At 32.4% G+C, this 25,784-nt stretch overlaps 2 protein-coding genes across 2 annotated transcripts in view; both read left to right on the forward strand.

Moving 5' to 3' along the window:
- Positions 1-25,784, forward strand: part of LOC140436490 (uncharacterized) — a 246,691-nt gene that overhangs the window by 154,121 nt on the left and 66,786 nt on the right. Inside the window, exon 7 of the mRNA XM_072525350.1 lies at positions 10,363-10,620. Within this exon, the coding sequence (XP_072381451.1) occupies positions 10,363-10,620 (258 nt within the window). The remainder of the gene's footprint in view (positions 1-10,362; positions 10,621-25,784) is intronic.
- On the forward strand, positions 22,454-25,004 carry LOC140437883 (uncharacterized). Its single transcript, XM_072527679.1, has 3 exons — positions 22,454-22,602; positions 22,976-24,511; positions 24,719-25,004. The coding sequence occupies exons 1-3, from the start codon at positions 22,598-22,600 to the stop codon at positions 25,002-25,004; spliced, it is 1,827 nt and encodes a 608-aa protein (XP_072383780.1). The 5' UTR covers positions 22,454-22,597.

The following is a 25,784-nucleotide window of genomic DNA, read 5'->3' on the forward strand; positions in this document are numbered from 1 at the left end:
ACACGGTTCACAATTTGTTGATAGTTCACTACAAGTTTAACCCCAATTAGAAAACTGAAATACAGAGAGGATATGTAATACGATATAATAGTAAAAAACAACCTAAAACTGACGGTTTAAGACGTTTTCGACTAACCCACCTTATATCTGAAGGAATACAATACCTTATAATCCTATTACGGGGGTACATGAATGGTTAGAGATGAACGACCAGTGTCGTAGAGTATATGATTGAAACATTTATTTGAACTAAATAAATATATTTTTTAAATTGTACTTATGTAAATTGTATTTTTTAATAAAACTTATTAATTTTATTCAAAAATAAAAAGTTTCTTGCCATTTGTAAAAGATACATTTATTTAATTAAGGAAAAAGGCGCCAAATGTCGCCTGGCAAAATTTCCAATGTGTTTTAAATGTATCCATTATTTTCGAATCCGGAGAAAACTAATAAATATTTTTGAAAAATTTAAACGCAGAATGAAATATTACATTATTACTCAGGGCAGAAAGTCCCTGAAAACTTCTACAATGTTTATTTTAATGTGTTATGTAACAGGGGTGAAAATAAAAGAGAAAATATAGTATAATTTTTAATTGAAAATATTGCATGCAAACGAAACTTTTTATTTATTCTAAAAAATATTTCGTTCTGCCTTTAAATTTTTCAAAAATGCTTTTTAGTTTTCTGAGGATTTGAAAAAAAAATGGATACATTTAAAACACATTGAAGATTTTGACAGGCGACATTTTGCGCCTTTCCCCTTTAATACCTTACGATTACAACTACTATTACTTACCTTATAATTAATATAATTACGATTAGAAAACTATTCAAATTCAAAATAAATAGGATCAACTTCGGAATCCGAGTCGTCTTGAGGGTTAATAATTAGGTTAATAATCTCTACGGTCGCATCAATTATGTTATCAAGATTCCACATTTTTTGTTCTTCTTCTATTACATGTCTTACTGCATCTTTCCAGTTTTGTTTTGTAATATGTTATAAAGACTCGTATAACAATTCACGTACAGCTTGTATTTTATATGACGTATTTTTTCTAGCCACATAACTTTTCATTTGTGCCCAAATAAGTTCAATTGGAATTATTTCGCAGTGGTAGGGTGGAAGTCTAAAGACTGTGATGTTTCGCCTTTCCGCCATTTTGTCAACTACGTATTTCTTGAACTTAGATTTGTGTTGCCGGGCAATTTTTAAAAGTTCTGCTTTTACCATTCCATCTTCGTAAGGCAGATACTTATTCCGCAGCCAGTCAATAATATTATCATACTATAATTGAATTTGGTGGTATGTGTTTAATCATTTGCTCAAAATACTCTTCGAAAACATCAGCTGTCATCTCCTCATGATAGTCTTTTGTGCTTTTGGAATAAAATTCCAACAAACCATGCTTAACAAATCCTTTTTCACTGCCAATGTGAGAAATTATTAATCTACTGCCTTTACCAGAAGGTGGGGAGATACCAGTAGACCTTCCTTCCATAAAGGCTTGCCTGGAGCTTAATATATTTTTATCTGACCAAATTTTTTTTAGAGTATGACCTGAGTTTACCCACGTTTCATTCTGGTAGAAGATGGGCCTTTCTTCAGCCCGGAATTTTCGTATGAATCTTAGATAATTTCTTCTCCAACATCATCTTCTCCTCCCGGTCAATCAAAAATGATTTTCAGTCTGATTTCTTCCACCAGAAATTTAATTCTTTTAAAACTTGCCACAATTTAGTTCGTCCGATATGAGGCAAATCCGGGTCGTCTCTAACTTCTTGTAAAATTTTGTTTAGGTTTGGTATTTCTTTTTTGAAAAAAAATCCATGAATTTTCTCCTTCGAATACCATTTTTGGCAAATTCATCAATTTCAATAGGCTTTTTCCCTCTCTTTAAGTTTTCGTTTGTGTTTGGGTTAGCTATACCGTGTTTTTTTCTTTCTGATAGGAACCTATATAAAGTTGACTCTCCTACGCCAGTCATGTTGGCACAACTTTCGACTATGTTGCGAACAGAATTTGTGGGATTCTGAGAAACCAGAGCATCGTGAACATTCAGGACAATAGTCTTCTCTCTTGGTGAATAGACAGACCAGGTTTTCTAGTAAAGTGATTAAACGCCAAGATTAGTATTGAAATATCCAAAGAGATAAGGTATTCTTATTTACAAAATTGTTAAAGGTTAAATTCTTATTTTTATTAATATAATATAATAACCAACATTAGTCGTGAAAGTTTTAATTGTTTTTTTGCTGAATATATTAGTATTAAAATATTATCAATATTATATATAACAGTATTAAAACATTATATTATTATTTAATAAATAAACACCTTAGGAACGCCTATGATTTACGACCGTTTTATGAGTTTAAGGCATATTTCGTGCTCTCAACAATTTGTGAACAGAGAATACATTATTATTTAGAGCTACTGTTAAAGTTACTCAACGATCGATAACGATTATGAAACTAGAAAAAGAAGAAGATATTGGTAAACTGCAGATTTTGACAATCCAAAATTGTTACCTATAGAGTGAACCGAGATATGAGTATTTTCATCAACAATACATTCCGTCGATCATTTTCACGCATCGTCCTAGGCGGTCCTGACCTAGGCGCTCCCACATGTATTAAATTTCCTGCTTACTCTGCTTACAGTTGTTTGATCAATCCTCTTTTTTGTATATTTATTATTAAATAGTTTGCACGCTTCTTGTTGACTGAGCAATGTATCTCTAGGTAACGGGCAGGTAACTGTACTAAAAACTAAAAGGTTTTTTGTCGAAAAATGTTTTCTCTCTTAGAAAACAAACGGAAATATTTATTTATTATTACTTAAGTGAACTATGAGACTTTATCTTATTTAAAAAACCTTAGATACGAACTTTAATTAATGAAAAATGTGTTATCGGTAGAATGTATCCCATTCCAGTACAATGGCAGACAATCGAAACGCTCCAAAAGCAATAAAGCTTTTTCAAACAAAAATAGAACTATTTTATTAAAGTAAGAGCAAACAGCAATAAGTAAAAAGTTGGAAGTTACAGAATAAATGCCTCTATTTCCTCGGATGTTTGTAGGATTTTTTGTCGTGTTGACTTTACGAAAACACTTATAAGTTTTTGGCTAGAGTGAACCTCGCTTGATATTATCTTTCTAGTTTGTATTTTGCAGCAATATAGGATCACCATTTAAGCTTTCAAAATTTATGATTTCTACTGTCCAAGTTATGGAAATAGGAGGTGTTTAAACCCGTACCTGAAAAGAATTATTATATAAAGGAACATAGCCAAACGTTAATAAAATAATAAATAAATAAAATTAATAAATAATATAAAATAATCACAATAATTAGTTTTATGCACTAATACCGCCAGTCCATTTGCCTTTTGCACTTGATTTCCCACTTCTTTGCCCAGGTCTCCATAGCTGGACAGTGTAATTCCAAGGTATTTTATTTTCATTACTTGAAAATAGTGCTTGGTTCAAGACTGGTGCCATCGATTCCTATCTTAAGTCTAATTTGTTCTTGCTGATTGTTATTGTTTTGTTTTTTGAGTTAAGATTTTTATTTGAAATTCTTTTGTTCTTATGTTAAATCTATGGACTAGTTTTTGCAGACTATCTTTGTCTTGGGCTAACAGAGTATTTTTATTTCTTTGTTTTCCTATCTGTACTCTTCCTTTATTGACAATTTTGATGATTTGATCCTAGATTTGATTAAACAGCATAGAAGTCCTTCTGACTTATTCCGATGTCTATGTCTATAGTTTCTGTAAGTTGTCAATCCATTCTGACTTCCATTTTGTTGTTTTCATGGAAGTTTTCAATAGTTTTTATATTTAGGGGAACTTCTCTACTATACAGAAGGGAGATTGCATCTTTGAGTCTTACTATGTCAAATACGTTCTTTAAATCTGATAATCTTCCAGTACGAAAACCATGTTGTTTAGCTGCGAAACTTCAATTATTCTTGTAAAATTTTATTCGAGGAATAAATGTCTAATCGATATTAAATCGGGATTTAATCCCAATCTTAGAGAGCAGAATTTAGTAAAGAAATATAATTTTTAAATCAATAATATATAAGTCCACTAGATGCAAAACCCTGTATTTGCAAAAATTATAAAAATTGAATTTCAGTTGACAGTTATTTCTCACAAGTTATAGCTATCTGCTGATGTAGAAATTCAGCTGCAAAGTCAGATATTTGCTAAGAAATAGGCATTAGACATCTATGTATTTGTGAGCCTATGCCAGTTGCATAACTGTGTAATTGCAATTCGCCAATCGCATACATTTTTTGAGTTACATGATACGTCACATGTGCACATATCAATTACGCCATCATACGCCATTATGAAGGCACACATGCGTCCGGGACATCGAGTTAGAATCTATGGAGAAGCTATGAGCATATTAACGTGTGTATTAAAAACGGCGTAGGTAGGCGTGGCTAACGATGATACCAATATGGCGGTGGGATCATGGCCGGACTCAATAGTATTAAAACTACTATAAAAATATGACTAGTTATTCAGAAGATTTAATCATCATCTAAAAAAGTGCAATACATTTTTAATAAACTATGATTTATTTATCCCGCGGTAAACACTAAAAACACGATATATTATACATAAAGATAAATTAATACAGTCAAATACTATTAATTTATTCTCTGAAGTACGGGCCATTACTTTGTTTACATATTTGTATACTAACCTGTAGAACGTTATTCCTGAATATTTTTTATTAAAATTGCTTCTGCTACTGCAATTACGTTGAGAACAAGAAACCATTATTATGCACTATCAGAATATATTATTACAGTTTCTATAAAAGTATTATAAAACTAAAATATTCGAAAAACAACAAACGTAAACAAACATATACGATCTGTCAAAAGTGCCAAAACAATCTTAACAATATGGCCGAAGTGAGGTCGCTTTTAGTCACGTGATGCCCTCTCCATAGATTCTAACTCGATGGTCCAGGAGCACTGTTTGTTGTTTGAGTGCTAAAAACACCAAGTTTTTTACAAATAATTGACACTATGGATCTTTATATACATATTAGACCTTGTGAAAAAGAAAAAAGAAGAAAACGAGTTGTACAAACAAAAAGATTCAAACGAAATGTAATGAAACTTAATAGGTAAGAGGTGTTCGAACCTAGTCCCGAACCTAGATAGGTTCGGGACTTATTGTCAATATTTTTAGGCATAAACCTAAAGATTTACCCGGGTTTCCCATCTCTAATCATACAAAGAAAGTATATTGTTGTAAAGACTTAAAGATGCGGGACATTCAGTGGTTCCATAATAATATGTATTCAACTACTGACAAAATACAACAAAATATTTTTTTGCTGAAATTTTGTAAAGGTCAAAAGCTCAAGAGATCAAGGACAAACCTACATGGAATTTCAATTAAATATTTTGTTCCTACAGCAGAGGGTGGACTTTTAAGAGTATGCAAGAGAGCATTTCTTGGAATAACTCATTTAACTCTTTACCGCATGAACTTTTGTTTTTACTACTGAAAAAAAATCTAGCTACGAGGAAAACTTTATTGACAAAAAAAATTTTTGGTTACAAATATGGAACATCATGGAACAATGTAATATTAAAGTCAAACTATTTTGAAGGTACAGTATACACCATACAGTATGAAACTGCAAATAACAGTTTCTTTCTTTATTAATACACAACGGTATTGTGCATTTTGTGCACACTATATATATGTTTTCCCTGTACAGCCTGGAAATTTGCATCTTGACCTAGTGCTATCATTCCAATAGGGAAAATGATCAAGCCCATCTTTACGGATGTCTTCTTGGGGTATTTCTTTAGTGGGTCCCTTTTTTCGTTTGTTTTCGTACCTCTGCTGAATGCTACTACTTGATGGTCTTCCTACTCTGTTGTGTTTAATTGCTTTTCCGGCTTTGCATAGAGCATCGGCTATTGCTAGTTTTATGTCCAAAAGGGGTAAATTAAATTTCTTTGCTCTTTTGGCCAATAACCAACAATTTACGGCTGTCATGTCAATGAAATGAAAAAATATTCATAAATAATATTTCTTCGACCTGATTTTTATACGATGAAATCCTAACATGGAATCAATTAGATCTGCACCTCCCATGAGGTTATTATGGATTAGGACACTGTTAGGACAAGGTATCATTTTATGTATAGTTTCTTATTTGAAAAATCTTCTTTTTTCTCCCTTTGGTTCACTTCCAGCATATGTTGACATTGTAGTAACGATTTTATTATCAAACCAGAACCCTACACTGACATCCACATTTTCTATATTGGCTATTTTCTGTACCATATGACCTTTGCCACGCTTCTTCATTTCTTTCTCAGCTTGCATCACAACTCCAGGAACACGATTAAGTCTTACTGTTTTCAAAGCTAAAATGCCCTCTTTGGTCAGATATATCATAAGAGGTATGCTGGTAAACCAATTGTCAAAAAACAACTTGTAATGTTGATGTTTTGGTATCGAATCTGCTAATTTGACAACCACGTTGCTGCTCATACTAAGATTTGGTACTTCTAGAGGTACAATATTACTTTTGGAACCAGCAAACAAGTTAAAGTCATAGAATGTATTAGAAATAACTTTCTCAAAATTAAACATAGGTTTATTCAAGTGAATTATGTTTTTGTGCAATAAATAATTTTGCGAACTTTTTGTAAAATAACTGTAAAAAAAACAGCTATAAAATCTTAAAATGTGCTAAGGGCCATCACAAAAATATAAAATATTGGGGTAAGTAATAATGAAAAATATAAAACATGTAGATTCTAAGGAGTATTGAGATTAAATGGGTCTTCATAAAATTTTCTATTTTCTTTCTTCAAATAGGAAACCATTGCCGACAAGTTTTGTTTGTCAAGTTAGGAAGAGTCATTTCTGCAATAGTTTTAATTGTAACATTTCTCTTTAAAACCTTTGTTGATTTCCAAGTTTCCAATTCATTCAGAGTTTCTCGTATTTTAACTAATCCCGGATTTTGTTGATCCATTGAGCTTTTGAAATTTGAAGCTTGGATGTACTGATTAAACTCTCAGAAGCAGCTTTAAAATCGAAGAAGTCCTCACGGTTTATTAAAGTAACAAGAAATGGTGTTTTCTTTACAGCTGTTGTCATCATTCTTACCAAATCCATAGGTACCTCACACTTCTCTTGCTTTTTTTGCTTTTCAATTTGGGCGAAATCCCTGTCGCAACTCATAAATGAATGACCCGATACTAGATACTTGTGATTTATCTCATCGAAATATCCCTTGGAAGCTAAATAAATCCATAAAAACAATAACATTTTATTTTTATTTTGTCTGTTTAAACACACACGACGCAATTTCATTCCCTCCACTTCCTGTTATACCCTCATGCCACAAAAACATGAAGCCAGTGTTATTGTCCCTTAGATGAACACAAAGGCTGCAGTTGGAAAGCTGTCGCATATAATACATTATTTGACTATGAGTTAGAGTTGGCAATGATAAGACCTGCTGTAGATCCATAGAAACTGTCATGGTGTCACTCGTGGGTTTCTGACAATTCTGATGGTCTTTTCTCATTGCTTCTACAGCTGCTTCAGCTTCTCGGTGGTGAAGTTCTAACTTAAATTGAGCATCTTTCTGTGTGGGATCGTTTTGTTTGCATGTGCAGTAAATACACAGGTATCCGTTCTAGGCTTACGAAAGCTTACATTGGGAAAATTCTTTTTGAAAATTAGAAAGTAAAAACGATAGCTCACTGCTGAATCAGGATGAGCTTCCTTAAACGTCAAGTAAAGTCTATTTATATTAAGATCGGAGGTCATATACTGTTTCTCGCTTTTTAAATGGTTGTAATGTCCCACGTCTCTGGGAAATTTGTTTATGTGCTCGATAACCAATGCTCTATCTTCTGGCATGACTTTCTTAACTGCAGTTTTTTACCTCTCCTTGTCTTATAAACTGAGTCTTCTTTTTTTTTCAACTTAGCTAATGTTTTAATTTGTCTTGGAGTTATTCCAAATACCGCGCAAAATTTCTTCCGTCACACCTGTAAAATGTTGCCGTTGGGCAATGTGAAGGAAAGCGTAACCTGTCTCTTACTCTCTTCTGGTCTCTCATAATTTCCATGCCTTCTCCTCTTGATAGCACATACATGGATAAAATGTATAGCATACGTATTTTGCCGTACATTATCGTTAAAACCATAAAATTCATGAAAAAGCCTCAATGTTTGTTCATACTGTATCTCTTTACACTTGAAGTCGCATTTGCACAATATCTAAAACAAAATTTCAGAATAACTACTGCCCAAAAATAAAAACAATATTCGACTAACCTTATATTTAGGAGGCTGTTTGGCAGGATCTTTTTTATTATTTTTCTTTGTATAGTACTCTTCTCCGGCATTTCTTTTTTTCTGCCTCTCCTCTTGCTTATTGCGCTTTCTAGAAGTAGCACCAGCATTCATTCGCGACTCATTCAACCCGACGACTTAGCGCATTATATAGGTTGTTAGTTATGGTACTTGGAACATTTTAAAGGTATAAAATAAAAATGAGATTTTTGGCACTTACCACATTATTTATTTCATGTCTTCGTATATTGTTTTAGTTATCTAACGACGACTCATTTCTTTTGGTTTTTTTTTTAACGTTTGGAAAGAATCTATTTTACATTAATTTTTTTTCCAAAAATACGATACACTCTAAGGCCTACTGTATTTTATAGTTTTACTTTACATAATATAGAAGTATTCCATTTGCATGTATAAAAATTCCGATCGTAAAAAACATTTCAAAATTGAAATTCGACGAACCCATATTTCAACTGCCGTTACGGCTGAATTACTCCGCTTTCTGCTGATACTAAATGTCGCATCTTTTAGGAATGTTGAAAAGGGTAGAAAAAGTTATTCTTCAGGGTATAATCCTATTAGATATTCAGATCTCATAGCTATCCGCGCGTCTGCTGTTATGACCGAAACTTCAAAAAAGTTGTGAAAAAGTACATCTACATATTTATTTTAATATTCGTGCCGATATATTCGCTTGATGTATTTTCCGGAGAGAATATTTTTCAAATGAATTGAAACTATTTTAAGGATAAATTTTTATTTGTATAATTTACTTGTATATTTCGTTTCGGAAGCAGTCTGTTATAAACCAGTGGTAATAAGTCCAATTATTGGCTTGTTGTACCGGGTGGTCAAATTAGCCGATCTCTCGGCAATATATCAGAAACTATTCATGTTATAACTTTAGGAGAAAAAGCTCCTTAGTTAAAGTGGCTAAGAGAAATCGCTGGAAATAACTTTTAAGTTTCTGGGTTAACTGTTAGGTTAAGAAAACTTTGAAAACCAGTTTTTGGGAAATATGCCTAATTATATCAAGTGTTAAATAAGTAAACTAGAAGGAGGCTTAAATTCTGCACAAATTTGTTCAAGCACTTTTTTTGACGTGACAACGTCTTAAATTAGGTTGTGGCTCGGAGTCATTCGTGAAAAAGTGTAACGCTCACGTCTGTTACAGTGAGTCACCGAACGAGAGAGAGGCCCGCCGGACCGGCGAATGCCTTGCGTCTCTCTCCCACTTAAACATGATCGGTCCGCTGCGCGCGCAGCACTAGAGAATTAGGCGCGTTGAATCGGTGCGTGCTTCCGTGCTTGTGTCTCTGTCTTTCTCGAGCGTTCTTGGCGTTCAAGACACATTACAGTAGAAACACTTCCTTTCATTTCATATTTCTCCTATCATCGTCCTATCCTCAACAAAATCACTCAAATAGAAATTAGTTAAGTTTAAGTTTACATGTACAATGTTTTAGTAAACAAAATATATTTCTATAGTTAAAATTTGTGCAATTCTTATTTTCATTCAATTCCTTGTTCCTATTGTGCAATTTAATAATATTCATATCAATAAATATTCATATCAATAAATATTCTACCGAGAAAAAGACGTTGTCACGTAAAATCTTCGCCCGTAAAACCGACTTTACAGGCAACCGATTTTTTATTTTTTCAAATAAAGGGTGGAGGAGAGTGAGAAAGTATTTGTGGATAAATACCTATAACTTTGGTTTGGATCAACCGATTTTAACGAAATTAGTGTCATTAGAAATAGTGTGGATGAATTAATTTACATCTACTATAAAATAATTGCATTTAGTTTTAACTGTCATTGTAATAACATTAAACTATTTTTATTTCTATAAAGCGAGCTTCGTACCGCTTTAGAGTTAAATATTATGTCTAAAAAATTAACTTAATCTAATTACCCATAATTTTTGATATTTTATACATTTTAACACTTTTTAATCCACGCCAATTTTCCTCTTTTGCAGCAGCAGTGGCAAAGAAAGATCGAAGGGCCGACAGACGAGCAGCGGTTCCCAATCATCGTCCACCGGAAGCAGCAGCAACAAAAAGAACGTCACCTTGCTGGCCCGCTATTGCAGAGAGCACGTGCCGAGGAGTTGCGACCACTCTCTCTTGGGGAACGCGACCAGATTCCCCAGACCGTGCACGTTGGCCGAAAGCTTTCTCACCTCCGGGGACAGCCTCACTTTGGAATTAAAGTTGGCGGATTCTACGGCCTTGAAGTGAGTACGTTGTAAAATTGTGTTACATTATAAATAGCCAATCTCTAAGCGAACATCAAATATGTTAGATACAATGTTTTACGATCGTACGTCCTGGAAATATAAATCAAAAGTAACGAGTTAAAATAGATTTACAGTTTTGCTGTAGACGTACAGTGAACTTGTTAAAAACGGAATCGAATGGTCGTGAAATACTTTGGCCGGGGATTTCGCGATACATAAGGTAGATTTTTTCTTACAATATACAGATAATGAACAAAATTTCTATTATATACAGGAATCCGTGTAAAAGAGGAAATGAATTACTCAATATTCACCACATTGCCATTTAGAGAACTAAGAAAATAGAAGGAACGAAATCTTGCATTAATTGTAGTTGATTTTGAAATAATTAATATTTTCATTCAAATAATAATTTCAATAAAATTTTTAGTGAAATATTTAATTTAAAGCCAAATCCGAAAGTACTTTCGAAAATAACTATTGAAATTTAAATGTACGATTTATATACCTTGTAGAAATCATGGTTGACAAAAATACTACTTCACATTCTGACATATTATGCTCTATCAAAAATAAATAGATTCCATTATATTTAAAACCATAGGAAAAGACCACCTTTTTAATATCCTTCTTCTTCATCGTATTTTACTTTATATATATATATATATATATATATATATATATATATATATATATATATATATATATATATATATATATACTAGGACAATTTTCAATTAAAGGTGACTCATCTACAAATTGAACTGAGAGCTTACGGCAACAATGTTAAATATCAAAAGAAAATTGTTACCGTGGTCATTTTTATTGTGTATGCTTCGCCAATGTAGATAAGTGAAAGTAAGATAGTTCCATAAAATTTGCTCCCGTAACAATATAAATTGGTGCTATTCACGTGCGTATAGTTGGACAAGTTCGTTAAATAGTTTGAAACAACAACATCAACAACAAACTTATCAACATTTCGCTGGTCTATATACTTACGTCCTTGAAAAGAATAGGAATGAGAGAAATAGTTTATTCGTTCCGCATTCTATATGTGCATATGCATGGTGTGTTCAATTTTTTGGGAATATATTTATTAAATTGACTTTATTATTAACTTTAAAATAGTTTTTAAGGTAGGTCAAGTAAATTTGAGGTAAGTTTATTCTTTTTATAACATTAACCTATTAACGGCCGATACAATAAATAAAGAGAAATTTGACAAAACATGTATTAGATTAGATTAAAAACACATAAATTAAGCCTTATTTACAATCAAAAAGATTTTTTTCCTCATGAAAGAAAAAATAGTTGAATGTGTACATCCGACATTCTTGCACTATCGTGTCTTTTTGTAATGTGGCCAATATTGTCGAATCTGGTTTCATCTGGTAAAGCAAATTTAAAAAATCGGCTCATGCTTTCTCTTATAATGTGCACTTCTTTATCCTCATCCTTCGACCAATACATATCAACTTGAAGCAGAGTGTGAACCAGATAATATACATATGCCAATAAATTTTTTAAATCTATGTCATTCATTTCAAAATTCTGCAACTCATAAATATTTGTAAAATATAGAATGCTCTCAATTACCCGTTTATCAAAAAAGAGTGAAAAAACTTCAATAAATGACTTGTCTCCATGGTTGGCTTGTATTTATACATTGTATAAATATCAATCAGACTGATGTTGACTTAACTACTGAGTACGAAGGAGTATCTGTTGTTACCCAACTTGAGACAAATTTGGATTTACTATTTTTGTCTGGTTTTTTCTTTGGACGTTTTATCTGCGGTTCAGAGGAATATCCGAATATTATAATCAGAATCGTCAAAATTACCAATCACTTGTACTTCATATGTACCTGCAATATCCGATTTTATTCCTTCTTCACAAATAATAAACCACATTAAGTGAATCAGCATTTTCACAATCTGTATTCTTCTAACAAAGCTATTAACTCTTTAGTAGTTAGTGCCATTTTCCTTTCATATTTCGAAAATTTACTAAAAAATGCACTACTATATACACGCATTCACATGATAATAGTTTAGCTTACTTTATTTTAATTTATATGGAATATAAAACAAATAAACACAAGGAAACTTTCAAATCAAGTTTAAAAAATAAACAAATATACCGTTTACAGCACAGTAATTCTATAAATAGAGAATGAAGTGTAATAACGAGATCGTATATTAAAATTTCAGATTGTTTAGTATAATAAAAAAAATAAGTATTTTGCAAAGGTTTCTGTTTTTTAAGTACTGTGTTAGGTTCTCTATAATATAATAACAATAGAATTTTACTGTGTTTTAAATAAATAATTAAAATATTATTTCGGTACGTCCCTGCAAACGTTGATAAGAGGAATATGATTTCGTCGCTTTAAGTGCGATGTTGCCAAGTAATCACCTTTAATTAAAAATTGTTTTAGTATAATAGTAAAACAAGAAGAAGCAGTTGATGTTAGAAAATTGATAAAAAATATTGTGATTTAAACTGGAAGAGTATTGAAGAATTAAACTATTTTAAATACGTTTTAGAACGAGACAACTTTATAAAACATCCGCCTGCAGACAAGTTCATAAATAATTAGTTTACTTTCAACAACAATACTCGTAAAATAAACCGGCTCCCCCGTTTTCTTATTTATCGACACGATATAAATAAATTTAAATGGTCACAAAAACGAATAGAAATATGGAGAAAAGTTTTTTTAAGAAGACCAAATAGAAATTACTTTGCCTGAAATGGATGAAAACGCTCAAGAGCCGCCCTCCACCGAAGAAGAAATTAGAGAAGCCAATTTAAAACTGAAAAATAACAAAGCTCCCGGTTTGGACAATCTTTTTGTCGAATTCTTTAAAAATGGTGATGACGCCCTTTTTAAACGCATGCATAAATTAGTAACCAAAATCTGGCAACGGAAGGAAACGCCCGCGGACTGGAAATTAGGTGTAATGCACCCTCTTCACAAAAAGAGAGATATGATGGTGTGTGATAATTATAGAGGCATCACCATACTTAACGTGGCATATAAAATATTGTCCAACGTATTGTACAGAAGATTGATCCCCTATGCTGAACAAATAGTTGGGAACTACCAGTGTGGTTTCCGATCCAATAAATCAACAACGGATCAAATATTTACAGTTAGGCAGATTCTTGAGAGAACGCTTGAGTTCGGAGTCGACACCCATCACATATTCGTGGATTTCAAAGCCGCATACGACTCAGTCAACAGACAAAAACTTCTACAGGCTATGATGCGATTTCAAAAGCCGCTTCATCTTGTAAAACTAACGGAATTTACACTCACAGGCGTAGAGAGTTTAGTCAGAATCCAAAACGACTTTTCAAGACCCTTCCATTGTAAAAATGGACTGAGACAGGGAGATGGACTGTCGTGTCTCTTATTTAACCTCGCACTAGAAAAAGTAATTCGAGAGTGCCATATTAATACGAATGGCATCATCTTTAATAAATCTGTATGTAAAGTGTTCGAATATGCAGATGACATAGACATTATTGCTAGGTCCACAGAATCTCTGATCGAAGCATTTCGATCACTAAGGGCGTCTGCACTGAGAATGGGATTAAAAATAAACGCACAGAAAACCAAGTATATATATTGTACTAGATCAGGCAACCAGATACCTAGACTATTAATTAATGATCTGGAACTGGAAGGTGTGGACACCATTGTCTACCTGGGCTCGCTGCTGACCAAAGACAACAATGTCAGCGAAGAAATTAAAAGAAGAATAGTGCTTACCAATAAGTGCTATTATGACTTGAGGAAACAGATGGCCCCAAAACTACCCACAAAAATTAAAGTTACCATATATAAAACACTAATAAGGCCAGTGTTAACATACGGGTCAGAAACGTGGTCACTTACACAGAACGACCAAGAATTGCTTAAACGTTTCGAGAGAAAAATTCTAAGGAAAATATATGGAGGAATCCAAGAACAGGGTTTGTGGCGTAGGCGCTACAACTTTGAGTTATATAGAAGTTTTGGGGAACCTGACGTTGTAAAATGTATTAAATTAGCACGCCTTCGATGGATAGGACATGTAATTAGGCGAGATGAAGATGCAACGATCAGAAAAATTTTCGACCGAAGAGGACCAGTGGAAAGACGAGCCAGAGGAAGACCAAAACTTAGGTATCAAGATAACATAGAGGATGATCTAAAATCCATCGGAGTAAAAGCATGGAGAAGAGTTGCCAGAGACAGGGGCGAATGGAAGATTGTTTTGAAGAAGGCTTTGGCTTATAACGATCTGTAATGCCACTGATTATGATGATGAAAGTTTTTTTAAGCTTTTGCATGAATTTCTTTTAGATATTCGAAGTAATTTGTCATGAAGCCTATTTCTTTTAATTTCTGAAAATTATTTGTTTTTGTATTCGTTTTATGTAATTTTAGAAGGCTACGGGACGTATCCCTACTTTTTCAAGGCAAGTAATGTCTTTTTTTATGCAATTTTTTATATGTGCTTTTCTGTGGAACGTATACACCGCATAAAACAAGACCTTACTGTATTAGACATATTACGAAAGATAAAAATTAACTTCTGCGAAATATCATCAAAAGGAATGATTGTGAAAATAAGTGCGGGAATAAAAAAGAGGTCACGAAAGAGGCTGTGGCATTAAAGACATTGGTTTAATTACACACCAATCAACTGTTTTAAACATGTGATACAAAATTCAATTAGCTATGTTAATGATCAATTTCGAATATCACCTAAAAAAAAAGATAATTTAAAAAAAAAGTTCTTAATAAAATGACGGACTTATTTCTGAAAGAATAGTAATTAATTAATGATTAACTGCTTCAAAAATTATCAAAATAGTGATTAAAATATCGGTTAGTATCTACTTCAGCAAACTGATTCATATTTTAATAAATTTTTTATATTAAATTAATAAAATTCCTTAAACTATAAAAACTGCTTTGAAGCCTTTCTAATACCGTTCAATAGATTTATCGACTTCTCGATATCTAACACCATTACTTCCTACAAGATCTCGGGGATTAGAGCCTTAAAGCAAATCTGGTACGACGTTTACTAAAGTTGAAATAGATGTAAAGTTTATGTGTCAAAAGGGTTACGACAAAAGTTTGTATATACGTAGTTTGATAAATTTAAATCTTTTACGTATTTTAATCTAATTTTATGTAATGAAGATTTAAAAAATTTGTTAAATCAATATGGATAAACTAATGTATTTCTAAAAAACTTTATATACAAGGAACATTAATTTAAAATAAATAATGGGGGTTTGAATCTAATTACGAAGCAAACATAACTGCAGAAATCAACCTGCAGAACATGAAGGCCGTACCTTTAAAATAGTACGTTGATTTCGTGATATATAGATGGTGGTCTGACACTGTTTCTTCATGACGTTTCATCTGCAACTGTGGCAGTTATTATCAAAGACAATGCATCAACGATCATAACTTTTTGCGGTCATTAATGATCTTCCTCTGCAAGTATCTGCGCTATTTACAGAATTCGAATCTACCCAGGGATCTGTCGGATGGTCCCAATCGATTTCAATATTGAAATTTTCGGGACATCTTAAGATAGGTTTAGAATTTTCATCCTGCTTCTACCCTCGATAAGTCTTAATGACTCCAATCGTGGTCCTACAGGCGAACCTTTAGCACATTAAGTTAGCTTCGGCACAAATTACTTTAGCATTAATTGCTTCCTTGATACAAGAGTCCTAAGTATACCAAAGCTAAATAAAAGATCTATCTATATTGGTAGGGAGCTCGGCTTGCCTTTGTCAGCTAGCAGGTCTGTAGTAGTTCCGAGAAATTGTATACTATAGTAGAAGCCACAGTTAGAATGTAGTGTTGGTATTACCGCTTCTTCGGCGACTTCCATAAAAAAAATAGCGACCACAGCGTTGAATCGTATTGAAAGACATGATTTGTAAAAGCAAAGATAAAACATATGACTTGAATTTGGAAAATATAACAATCAATGTTCTAAAGATATTTGCAGTATAGTCCACTGGATCATTACACAATCAGCTAATACTCGAACATCGCCGCTGTCCGTAAGAGCATGCAGAAAAATCCAAGGCAGTAAATTTCATGTTGCTCACAAGAAATCGGACTTTCATATACCTTTCACTAAACTAGATGTGTTTACTGCCGTGACCGAATTCTATGTCCTTAGTTTTTTTAGAGAAAGTGGTATCTCCGTAAATCCCACAATACTAAACAACAGTCACCAGAGAATTTTTCTTCTTATTTTGTTATATGCTTTGGAAAAATTATTACTACTTATTTTCGAAATAATGTCGTTGATAAGTATTTAATTAGTAATGTAAGGAATATTCACCTATTGATGGGGGAGATATATCGATATATTTTAGCATTTCCGACATTGATGTTCTAAATAATATGCATTTACGCTAGACTTACGAGCGTCTTTTTCTCAAAGAACAGTCACGCTTTGACTCCCTCTTCCCTCCGTACTGTGACGCTGACTCGTGCTATTGTGATGTTTAGTGTCAATAATGTGTTGTCCGCTGGGTCAAAGGTTAAAGTTTCTTACGTGTCTTCCTTTCTACTAATTTTTTTCTTCTATTTTTTGGCCATGAAGGTACCAAATTATTTTGATAACATATCAAAAAACGAAAACTTATAATGTACAGTAATAAACTTATCGAAATTAAAGAAGACAAGGTAATAAAGAATAAAAATTGTAAATTAAATTCCATGTGACAAGAAATGTTGTGACATCTATCACGAAAAGTCACAACTAGAAAATTACAAAAAATGACAAACCTGCAACTTCATTTTCTAAAGATTTCTTGCTCCAAGTTACGGAACTGCTCGAATGGGGATTTTAATAGAACTAATCCTCAACGATAACCGAGACAAAATATGCCGAAGAAATTTCTGCTTATGGACGGGTAAACTGGGTTAATATATTTTGACCAAAAATGATTTAATATCATCATCTTTGAACAAAAAACGTAGTAGTGAGCTGTTAAATCGGAACAACTTTCCAAATCCAAACGTTTGCGTAGAGACAAAAGTGAAAAAGTGACTAATTATCACGATTGACTAATCCAGTGGGCCACCGATGGAGAACTACATATAAGTTTTCTGTTGAGAGACTATTCAACCGAACTGTTCGAGGAGAGAATAAACAGGCTGCACTAACAGCTTTAATACCAATTCAATCTTGGCTGATAGCGGCGAGGCGCGGAGAAACTTCGTAGTATTTGTTTTAAACCATTTCCGCAGGTTCCTTAGCAATGAGATTTTTCTTCTGTTAAGACCCCGTTTGGTAGGTATTCTTTCTTTGATTATTACATTTAATATTTTATGTATGTTGTCTTTCAAGATCTAAATATACATGCTTGCGTTTTTGATATATTTATGTTAACTCCAAAATAGTACAGGACTGGAATTTTAGGACATGTTGTTAATTATAATTATATATATATATATTTAGGGATTCTACAGTATTCACTGCCTTCCCTCGCTCAACCGTTTCCATCTCTCTCTGTTGTTCCATTCTCCATCGTTTAGTCCTCTCTTACTCATGGCGTCGTCTACTTCGTTCCTCCAGGATTTTCGGGGTCGTCCTCTTTTCCTCCTTCCTATGGGGCTCCATTCGGTTATTCTTTTTATCCATCTGCTGTCGCTAGCTCTTCTTACATGTCCATACCACTTTAGTCTTTTTTGTTCTATATATGTTAGTATGTCTGTTTCTATTGATGTTTTTTGCTTTATTTCGTCATTACTTCTCCTATCCATTCTTGTTACTCTGCAGCATCTTCGCAGGCATTCCATCTCTGTTGCTATTATCTTACTGCTGTTTTTCTTGTTTATGATCCAATTTTCGGCCCCATATGTCATAATACTTCGCACTAATGTTTTATAAATCTGCGTTTTTGTCTTCATATTTAGGTGTCTATCCCACCATACTGAGTTAAGTTGTCGGATTTCTGTTCTTGTTTGTCCTAATCTTTGTGTAATTTCTTCCTCTGTTGTTGCCTTTTTCGTGATTATGAACCCCAGGTATTTGAATTTATCCTTTCCTTTGATTGTTACGTTGTCATCAATCTGTAGATCTTCTATGTCTTCTTCACTTGTAGATAGGTACTCCGTTTTCGCGAGGTTTATATCTAGGCCAGCCTTGGTATATTCTTCTTGTAGTTTCTTCATCATGTAGCTGAGGTCGTCTTGGTCTTGTGCAATCACTACTTGATCGTCTGCAAAACTTAACGTATATAGGTATTCGTTCCGTACCGGTACTCCCATGCCTTCGCATTTTCTTTTCCATGTAGTCAAGGCTTTCTCTAAGTATATTTTGAATAGGGTTGGAGATGTGGAACAACCCTGCAGGAGCCCTTTTGTTGTGGTGAAGTCTCCTATGATTCTTGTTCCCATTTTAATGGACACTTTATTTTCTTTATACAGAGCTTTTGTAGCTTCTATGAGTTCCGTCTGTATTTCTAATTTGTACATTGCCTCCCATAGTTCTGACCTTGGTACAGAGTCATACGCCTTTCTCAGATCCACAAATGCCAAGTGTATTATAATTATACCAGACAAAATTAAAACTCGTATCGTTTGTTAATCTGAGAAATTTCCATAAAAAAGTTAATTCCTTTAAAGTTTTATAGCTCTGTTTTAGGTACAATGTGGGTCCACGATCAAATTCCAAGTGAGACAAGTAGTCGATCGCTTGTGTTATGGATAAAAAATAGGTTTTTGCTGTATTTGGTAAATGCATATTCAAATTCATAAACAAATTTGCCCCTAGCGATTGACATAAATATGAAATAACTTGCGTACACCACATTTGTCGTAACCCTACATAACTACGAAAACTTCGGGATATTCGAGATGGCAGTTACTGCGTTTTCTTCCACTAAATAATGGAAATAATGGAGACATCTGGTGGAAATTCAGAGCTGAATCTTGTCATGCATATTTCTAGGATTCTCTGGAATTTCCAATGCCTCTTTCTTATTCTAGACTTACCCTTCCGTAAACCAGTAGCGGAATATAAGAGGCTATTATTTAGCTTCTCGTTTATATATCACATACACTATTTTAAAATAGAAATGGTATGCTGGAAATAAGACTTATGTAGGATAGAATCTTTAATATTGTTATATATATATATATATATATATATATATATATATATATATATATATATATATATATGTTATGAGGATTTCAAATTTCAAAAATGTTAAGAACATAAAAAGAAAATGCTGAGACAAAAAAAACGGGTTTTGGCAGTCCAGTGGTACTGCCGGTAGGTTATACTTCTATACACGCGTTCGCCGTTAAAAATTTATATAGAAGTCAATCTGCACAATCATTACATATGTAATGCTATAGGTAAGAGAGAGCAGAAAGAGAAAAAGAATTAGTTATATAGGTATATGGTGCATCGTTTGCTGTATATAAACATTTGACCTGTAATAGGAGTATAGTAAATGAAGGATTGTATCAATATTTTAATGAAAATATATATTTTAATTTTTATATATGTATAAAAGGAGTTGAATGCAAAAAAAATTTTACACATACTCTGTAGTAAAATTCATTGTTTATTTTGCTATTAATATAAAAATTACAATACAATAAATACACTGCAACATAATTCAATATAATAATACAATATAAATTAAAATGTAAAATTCATAAGTATTTAAAACTGCCAATATAACTTACTTTACGAAGATAAAAATAAAAAACCAACAACTCGTATTATGTTGTAAATTTTCATTTTATTTTAAAATTTATGTTTTTTGCGTATATTACATATATTTAATAAGATTAACGTGAGGTTTTAAAATATTTCAAAAATAAAAAAGGAAATTCATAATTGGGATTCGAACTCACAACCACCAGCGTATGAACCAAACACGTAAAGGATTTGCCAGTTAGACGTGACACTAACGGATTTCAAAATTGACAGTTCTCGGTAAAACAGTGATTATTTTGAAATACAAAAACCTAAAATAATTATAAACGTTTAATTTTAAATAATACAAAACATATCACATAAATAATAATATTAATACATATTATATTATATATAATATTATATATATACAATATTATATATATATATATATATATATATATATATATATATATATATATATATATATATATATATTGTTATGATATGTAAAATCGAGAAAAATATTGGTTTGTTTAAAAATATTTCAAAGTTCAAAAACATTAAAATAATTCAGATAAGTAGGATAATATCCAACAAACATTTCGGAGAAGGAAAGTTATTAAATCCTTGGATTTCCTGTACTAAACATAGTGTAAGCTTTGCATAAATTATTTCTTTGTTATACTTGAGTGACCCGCATAAGTTTAAGTGAAAGCCACAGACAATTGAACGGGGTTTTTCAAAATACATTAATGCAGTGATTAAAGACAATAGAAGGGATTATAGAAAGTGGTTTTTGTTAGTTTTTAAGAATTATAGAAAAATATTATTTGTAAATAAGTTTTAGGAAATTTATAAGTACCTATAGGTAAAAATTTGTTTGTTATCGAAATGAAAAAATGGGGGAATTGTGACGAGTTGTGATTGGCGGAGATTGAAAAAGGTGGGATAAGTATGTAGGAAAAAGTTTAGCGAGATTGAGGAGAGAGAAAAGAGATAGAGAGTTGATTTTCCAAGTCTGTAAGAGGAACGGTGATTGTTCTCTGGTGGTTCCAAAGAAGTAGCAAGCAGTAGTGTTGAATGTTAGTGAGTTTTTGTGGAGTTAGTGTATCTGACAGAAGCTGAAGCAGCAAAATATTGTAAGTCATATTTTCCTACTTATATTCCAAGAGTCACTGTTCAGGCCAACGAGAGATTCAGTTTATCGTAAAGAGAAGATATTCCAAGAGTCATTTTTCACTCGGGCCAACGAGAGATTCAGTTTATCGAGAGGAGAAAGGCTATCATAATTTGGATGATTTTTACTTTTGAAGGAGATCATTAAGGACGATATACTTGCAACAATCTGTTGTAAGATTGCTGATTACATAGGGAGCGGTTGAGAGGAGATAATACAGTCTACAAGGAACAAGGATTTGGACCACTCATCATCAGAGAGAGATATTTTTGTTTTCTGCGGTTTTTTTTTTTCTTTTATTGATAACACAATTTTTACTCGTAATTTAGAAAGGATATAAATATTTTGATTAGGAGAGTTAGAATAGTTTGGGATTTTGAGTTTTCAATTAATATTGTTTGTACCATAAATTTTAATTGTTCACGTACGGAGAACAAAATTTTGAGAATCCTTATATGAGATTTGTTTATTGAAAACTTTTGAGTGTAAATTATTTCATTATTTTTATTTCAATATATAGTGTTAGATCATATGTGTTTTTTATTATTCCGGTATTCTCTGGACCTTACCTTTCACATGTAATAGCATAGATATTGAAGCACGAATTTAACCCTGAGATAAAAGAATTAAAAATTGTGATAGAGTCATAATCATATCATTTAAATAATTTTAATTAATCAAAAAAATTAATTAGCTAATTATTGCTTGGCGCACCAAGACTTTAAATATCACAATAATATATATATATATATATATATATATATATATATATATATATATATATATATATATATATATATAATATATATATATAATATATATATATATATAATATATATATATATAATATATATATATATATATATATATATATATATATATATATATATATATATATATATATATATATATATATATATAATATTAAATATAGGTAGGTGGGGGCAAAAGTCCGCATGGGGTAAGAATCCGCACACGCTTTCTAGATGACAGAGCGAATATATTAACTTGATTCACACATGGATCGGTCAGTACCTTTCGAACAGCGCTGTAGATTATACACGTGTTTCGTGCGGCGGTAGTTAACGAAAATATGAGGTAAGTTTTAAATTTTGCTGTTCTAATCTAATTTTTTTATTCATTCTTTTGAAGATTGTATGTGTTAAACTATTTTTCTAAAAAGTCTTTTAACTAATTTATGTAAGCCGGTTTATTGCAAATAATGTTAAGACACAAAATCTTTAATTTGAGGTTAGTTTGTTCCAAACAAGCCTAGCTAAAATTAATAGTGAACTTTGGGGTAAAAGTCCGCATGTCGGAAGGGGCAAAGATCCGCATGCGGATTTTTGCCTCATTAAGGAAGTTTTTGTTTATTATCTAGAATTTTACTTATTTCATAAAGTTTTTTTTAGAAGTTTGTATAAATTACGTTTTTGTTTGTTTGTTTGTAAAAATTACGTTTTTGTTTTAGGACGTACAAGAGAAAAAATGAGAACCTAAGACCATTTACAGACGATGTTTTTATGCAGGCTAAACATTTAAAGGAAAGGGGTCTATCAACACGAGAAATAGGTAGAACTCTTGGCTATGATGAATCTACCATTCGAAAGAGGCTAAAAGCGGACAGAAGCGTTAATTTCTTGGGTAGATTTCGACCTGTATTTACTCCAGAACAGGAAAAGCAAATAGTGGACCATTGTAAAGCTTTAGACTTACGTTTCTATGGGCTCACCCTAAAATCGCTTCGTTTTCTGGCATATCAGTTTGCAGAACGAAATGGTATTCAGCATCAATTTTCTAAGCAATCAAAACTAGCAGGTAGAGATTGGACTAGAAATTTTATGAAACGAAACCGCCTTTCACTACGTACACCACGAAAAACCAGTGTAGCTAGGACCATGGGGTTCAACAAACATCAATTGACACAGTATTTTCAAAATTTAAAATCTGTCTTGGAGAAATATAAATTTCCAGCGAATAAAATCTACAACATGGATGAGACTGGTCTACAAACAGTGCCAAATAAATTACCTAAACATGTTGCTCCCACTGGAAAAAAAGAAGTAGCAAAAAATGTAGCTGCAGAGCAAGGAAGAACTGTGACAGCTGCATGTTCTATGAGTGCAACAGGACACTATGTTCCACCATTCTTTATTTTCGCACGCAAAAGACTAAATCCTCTTTTGATAAAGGACGCTCCAACTGGTTCTGTTTTGGCTGTAACTGATTCTGGATACATGAATTCCGTTAAGTTTCTTCAATTTTTGGAGCACTTTCGCAAATATACAAATCCTTCCGCTGAAAGCCCAGTGCTATTAATTTTGGATAACCACATATCCCATACCACTCTAGAAGCCATCACTTACGCAAAAAATAATAACATCCATTTGCTCAGTCTCCCACCTCATAGCAGCCATCGAACTCAACCACTGGACAGAAACTTTTTTAGGCCATTAAAAGCTTACTATGATGATTTGTGTGATAATTGGACCACATCTAATCCCGGTCAAGTAGTCACAGAATACCACGTCGCTGGATTATTTAAGCAGGCCTATGAGAAAACTGCTACTATAGAAAAAGCTGTTAATGGATTTAAAATGACAGGTATTTTCCCTTTAGATGAAAATATCTTTACTGAAGAAGATTTTTTACCTTCTTCAGTAACTGAACAAGAGCAAGAAGAAGTAGATGATCTTGACCGAAATAATAAAGATACACAATTAAGAATTGTATTTGACGAAGACAAAAGTCAGGAAAATGACAAAGCAGAAGAACTAAATAGTAAAGCAGAAGAAGCAAGTGGTGAAGCAGAAGAACGAAATGTTGAAAATCTACCAGATAGAGCTAGCATTTCAAGTAACCGGGAATCAAAACCCGGAAGCTCGAAAAATGAAATGTCTACTACGTTACCGTCAGATATCATTCCGTTGCCAAAACTAACAAAAAAGAGAAAACGAACAAGAAAAGGATTGAAATCTACACTTCTGACATCTACTCCACATAAAGAGCAAATGGAAATCTCAGAGCTGGAGAAGAAATACAAAATAAACGAGAAAAAAAGGAAGGAAAGCATTAAGGAAAATAAAAATACAGTAAGAAAAGTATTTGAAGAAAAACAAAATATACTAAATAAAAAGGAATATGAATATTCTTCTGACTCGGACGCGCAAATATCACTTCATGATAGTAGCAGCAATTCAAGTTTTTCTGAAAGTGATGCTGATAATGAATTATCCGAATTAAGTCCAGGAGAGTTTGCTATAGTAAAAGTTTACGGCAAAACCAAGGACTCATTTCGAATGTATGTTATGCGAATTACTGTAATAGTAGATGAGGGTTACAGTGGTATTTATTATAGAAGGGCACCCAATACAATGCGTTTTTCAGAAACTGAAACAGACATTATAAGGAAACTTTCCAAGCCATTGCTAGGCAGTTCTGCTAGATTTAAGGACTTTGTGAGCTTTTCAACCGATTTAAGTGATTTAATGTTGCACTAGTTGTAACCTAAAAAGTGTTTCAGCTTTTAAAAATTTCTTTTATTTTTTATCTTTTTGTGTTTAGGTCATATATTTACTTGTTTGTATGTTTATAAGTTTTTAGATCATGTTTTTTGACAAAATAAAGATTTTTATTTGATACGTTGTTAATTTTTATTTTTATAAAATTATTTTTATTCAAAGGGGGCAAAGATCCGCTATGCGGACTTTTGCCCCAATTAATGGGGCAAGAATCCGATTTGTAAAATATTGTACTTTCCGCTATAGTTTTTTTTCTTACAGCTGTTTAGCTGTTGTTTTATATTTAGAGCTAAGGGCATTAGTTATCCTAATGGCCTGACAAATTTAATATGTATACTGCAATCAAAAGTGTGGCAAATATTGCATATATATAAAGTGCGGACTTTTACCCCCACCTACCTATATACAAAAGGAACATTTTTATCAATATTTATTCTCGAGAGAGGAAAAGAGAGAAAATATATCTTCTGTCTCTCTCTTACTCATTATCTTACATATGTAATGGTTTCACAGATTCACTCTCATGCAAATTTCCTACGCCGACCGTGCGTATAGAAGTATAATTTCAAAAAACAAAAAAATCAAATCACCAACCAACAAAATCGTAACATCCTGTATACAGTAATATTAAGTTTGTAAAATATAAACCAGGTATGAGGGATGTTAAGTGTATTTTCGAATTAGTGAATCATAGTTTATTTTTCCTTTAAAATTTAAACACAAAAGCTACCTTAATTTCACTAAATTACTTTTGGGGGT

This window comes from Diabrotica undecimpunctata, chromosome 3 (genome assembly GCF_040954645.1).
Source record: "Diabrotica undecimpunctata isolate CICGRU chromosome 3, icDiaUnde3, whole genome shotgun sequence".
In the NCBI taxonomy this organism is placed as follows: domain Eukaryota; kingdom Metazoa; phylum Arthropoda; class Insecta; order Coleoptera; family Chrysomelidae; genus Diabrotica; species Diabrotica undecimpunctata.

Coding starts and splice junctions, on each gene's coding strand:
- LOC140437883 (XM_072527679.1), top strand. Junction 24,512..24,718: donor ACATCTACTCCACATAAAGA/GCAAATGGAAAT, acceptor TTTTTCTGAAAG/TGATGCTGATAATGAATTAT.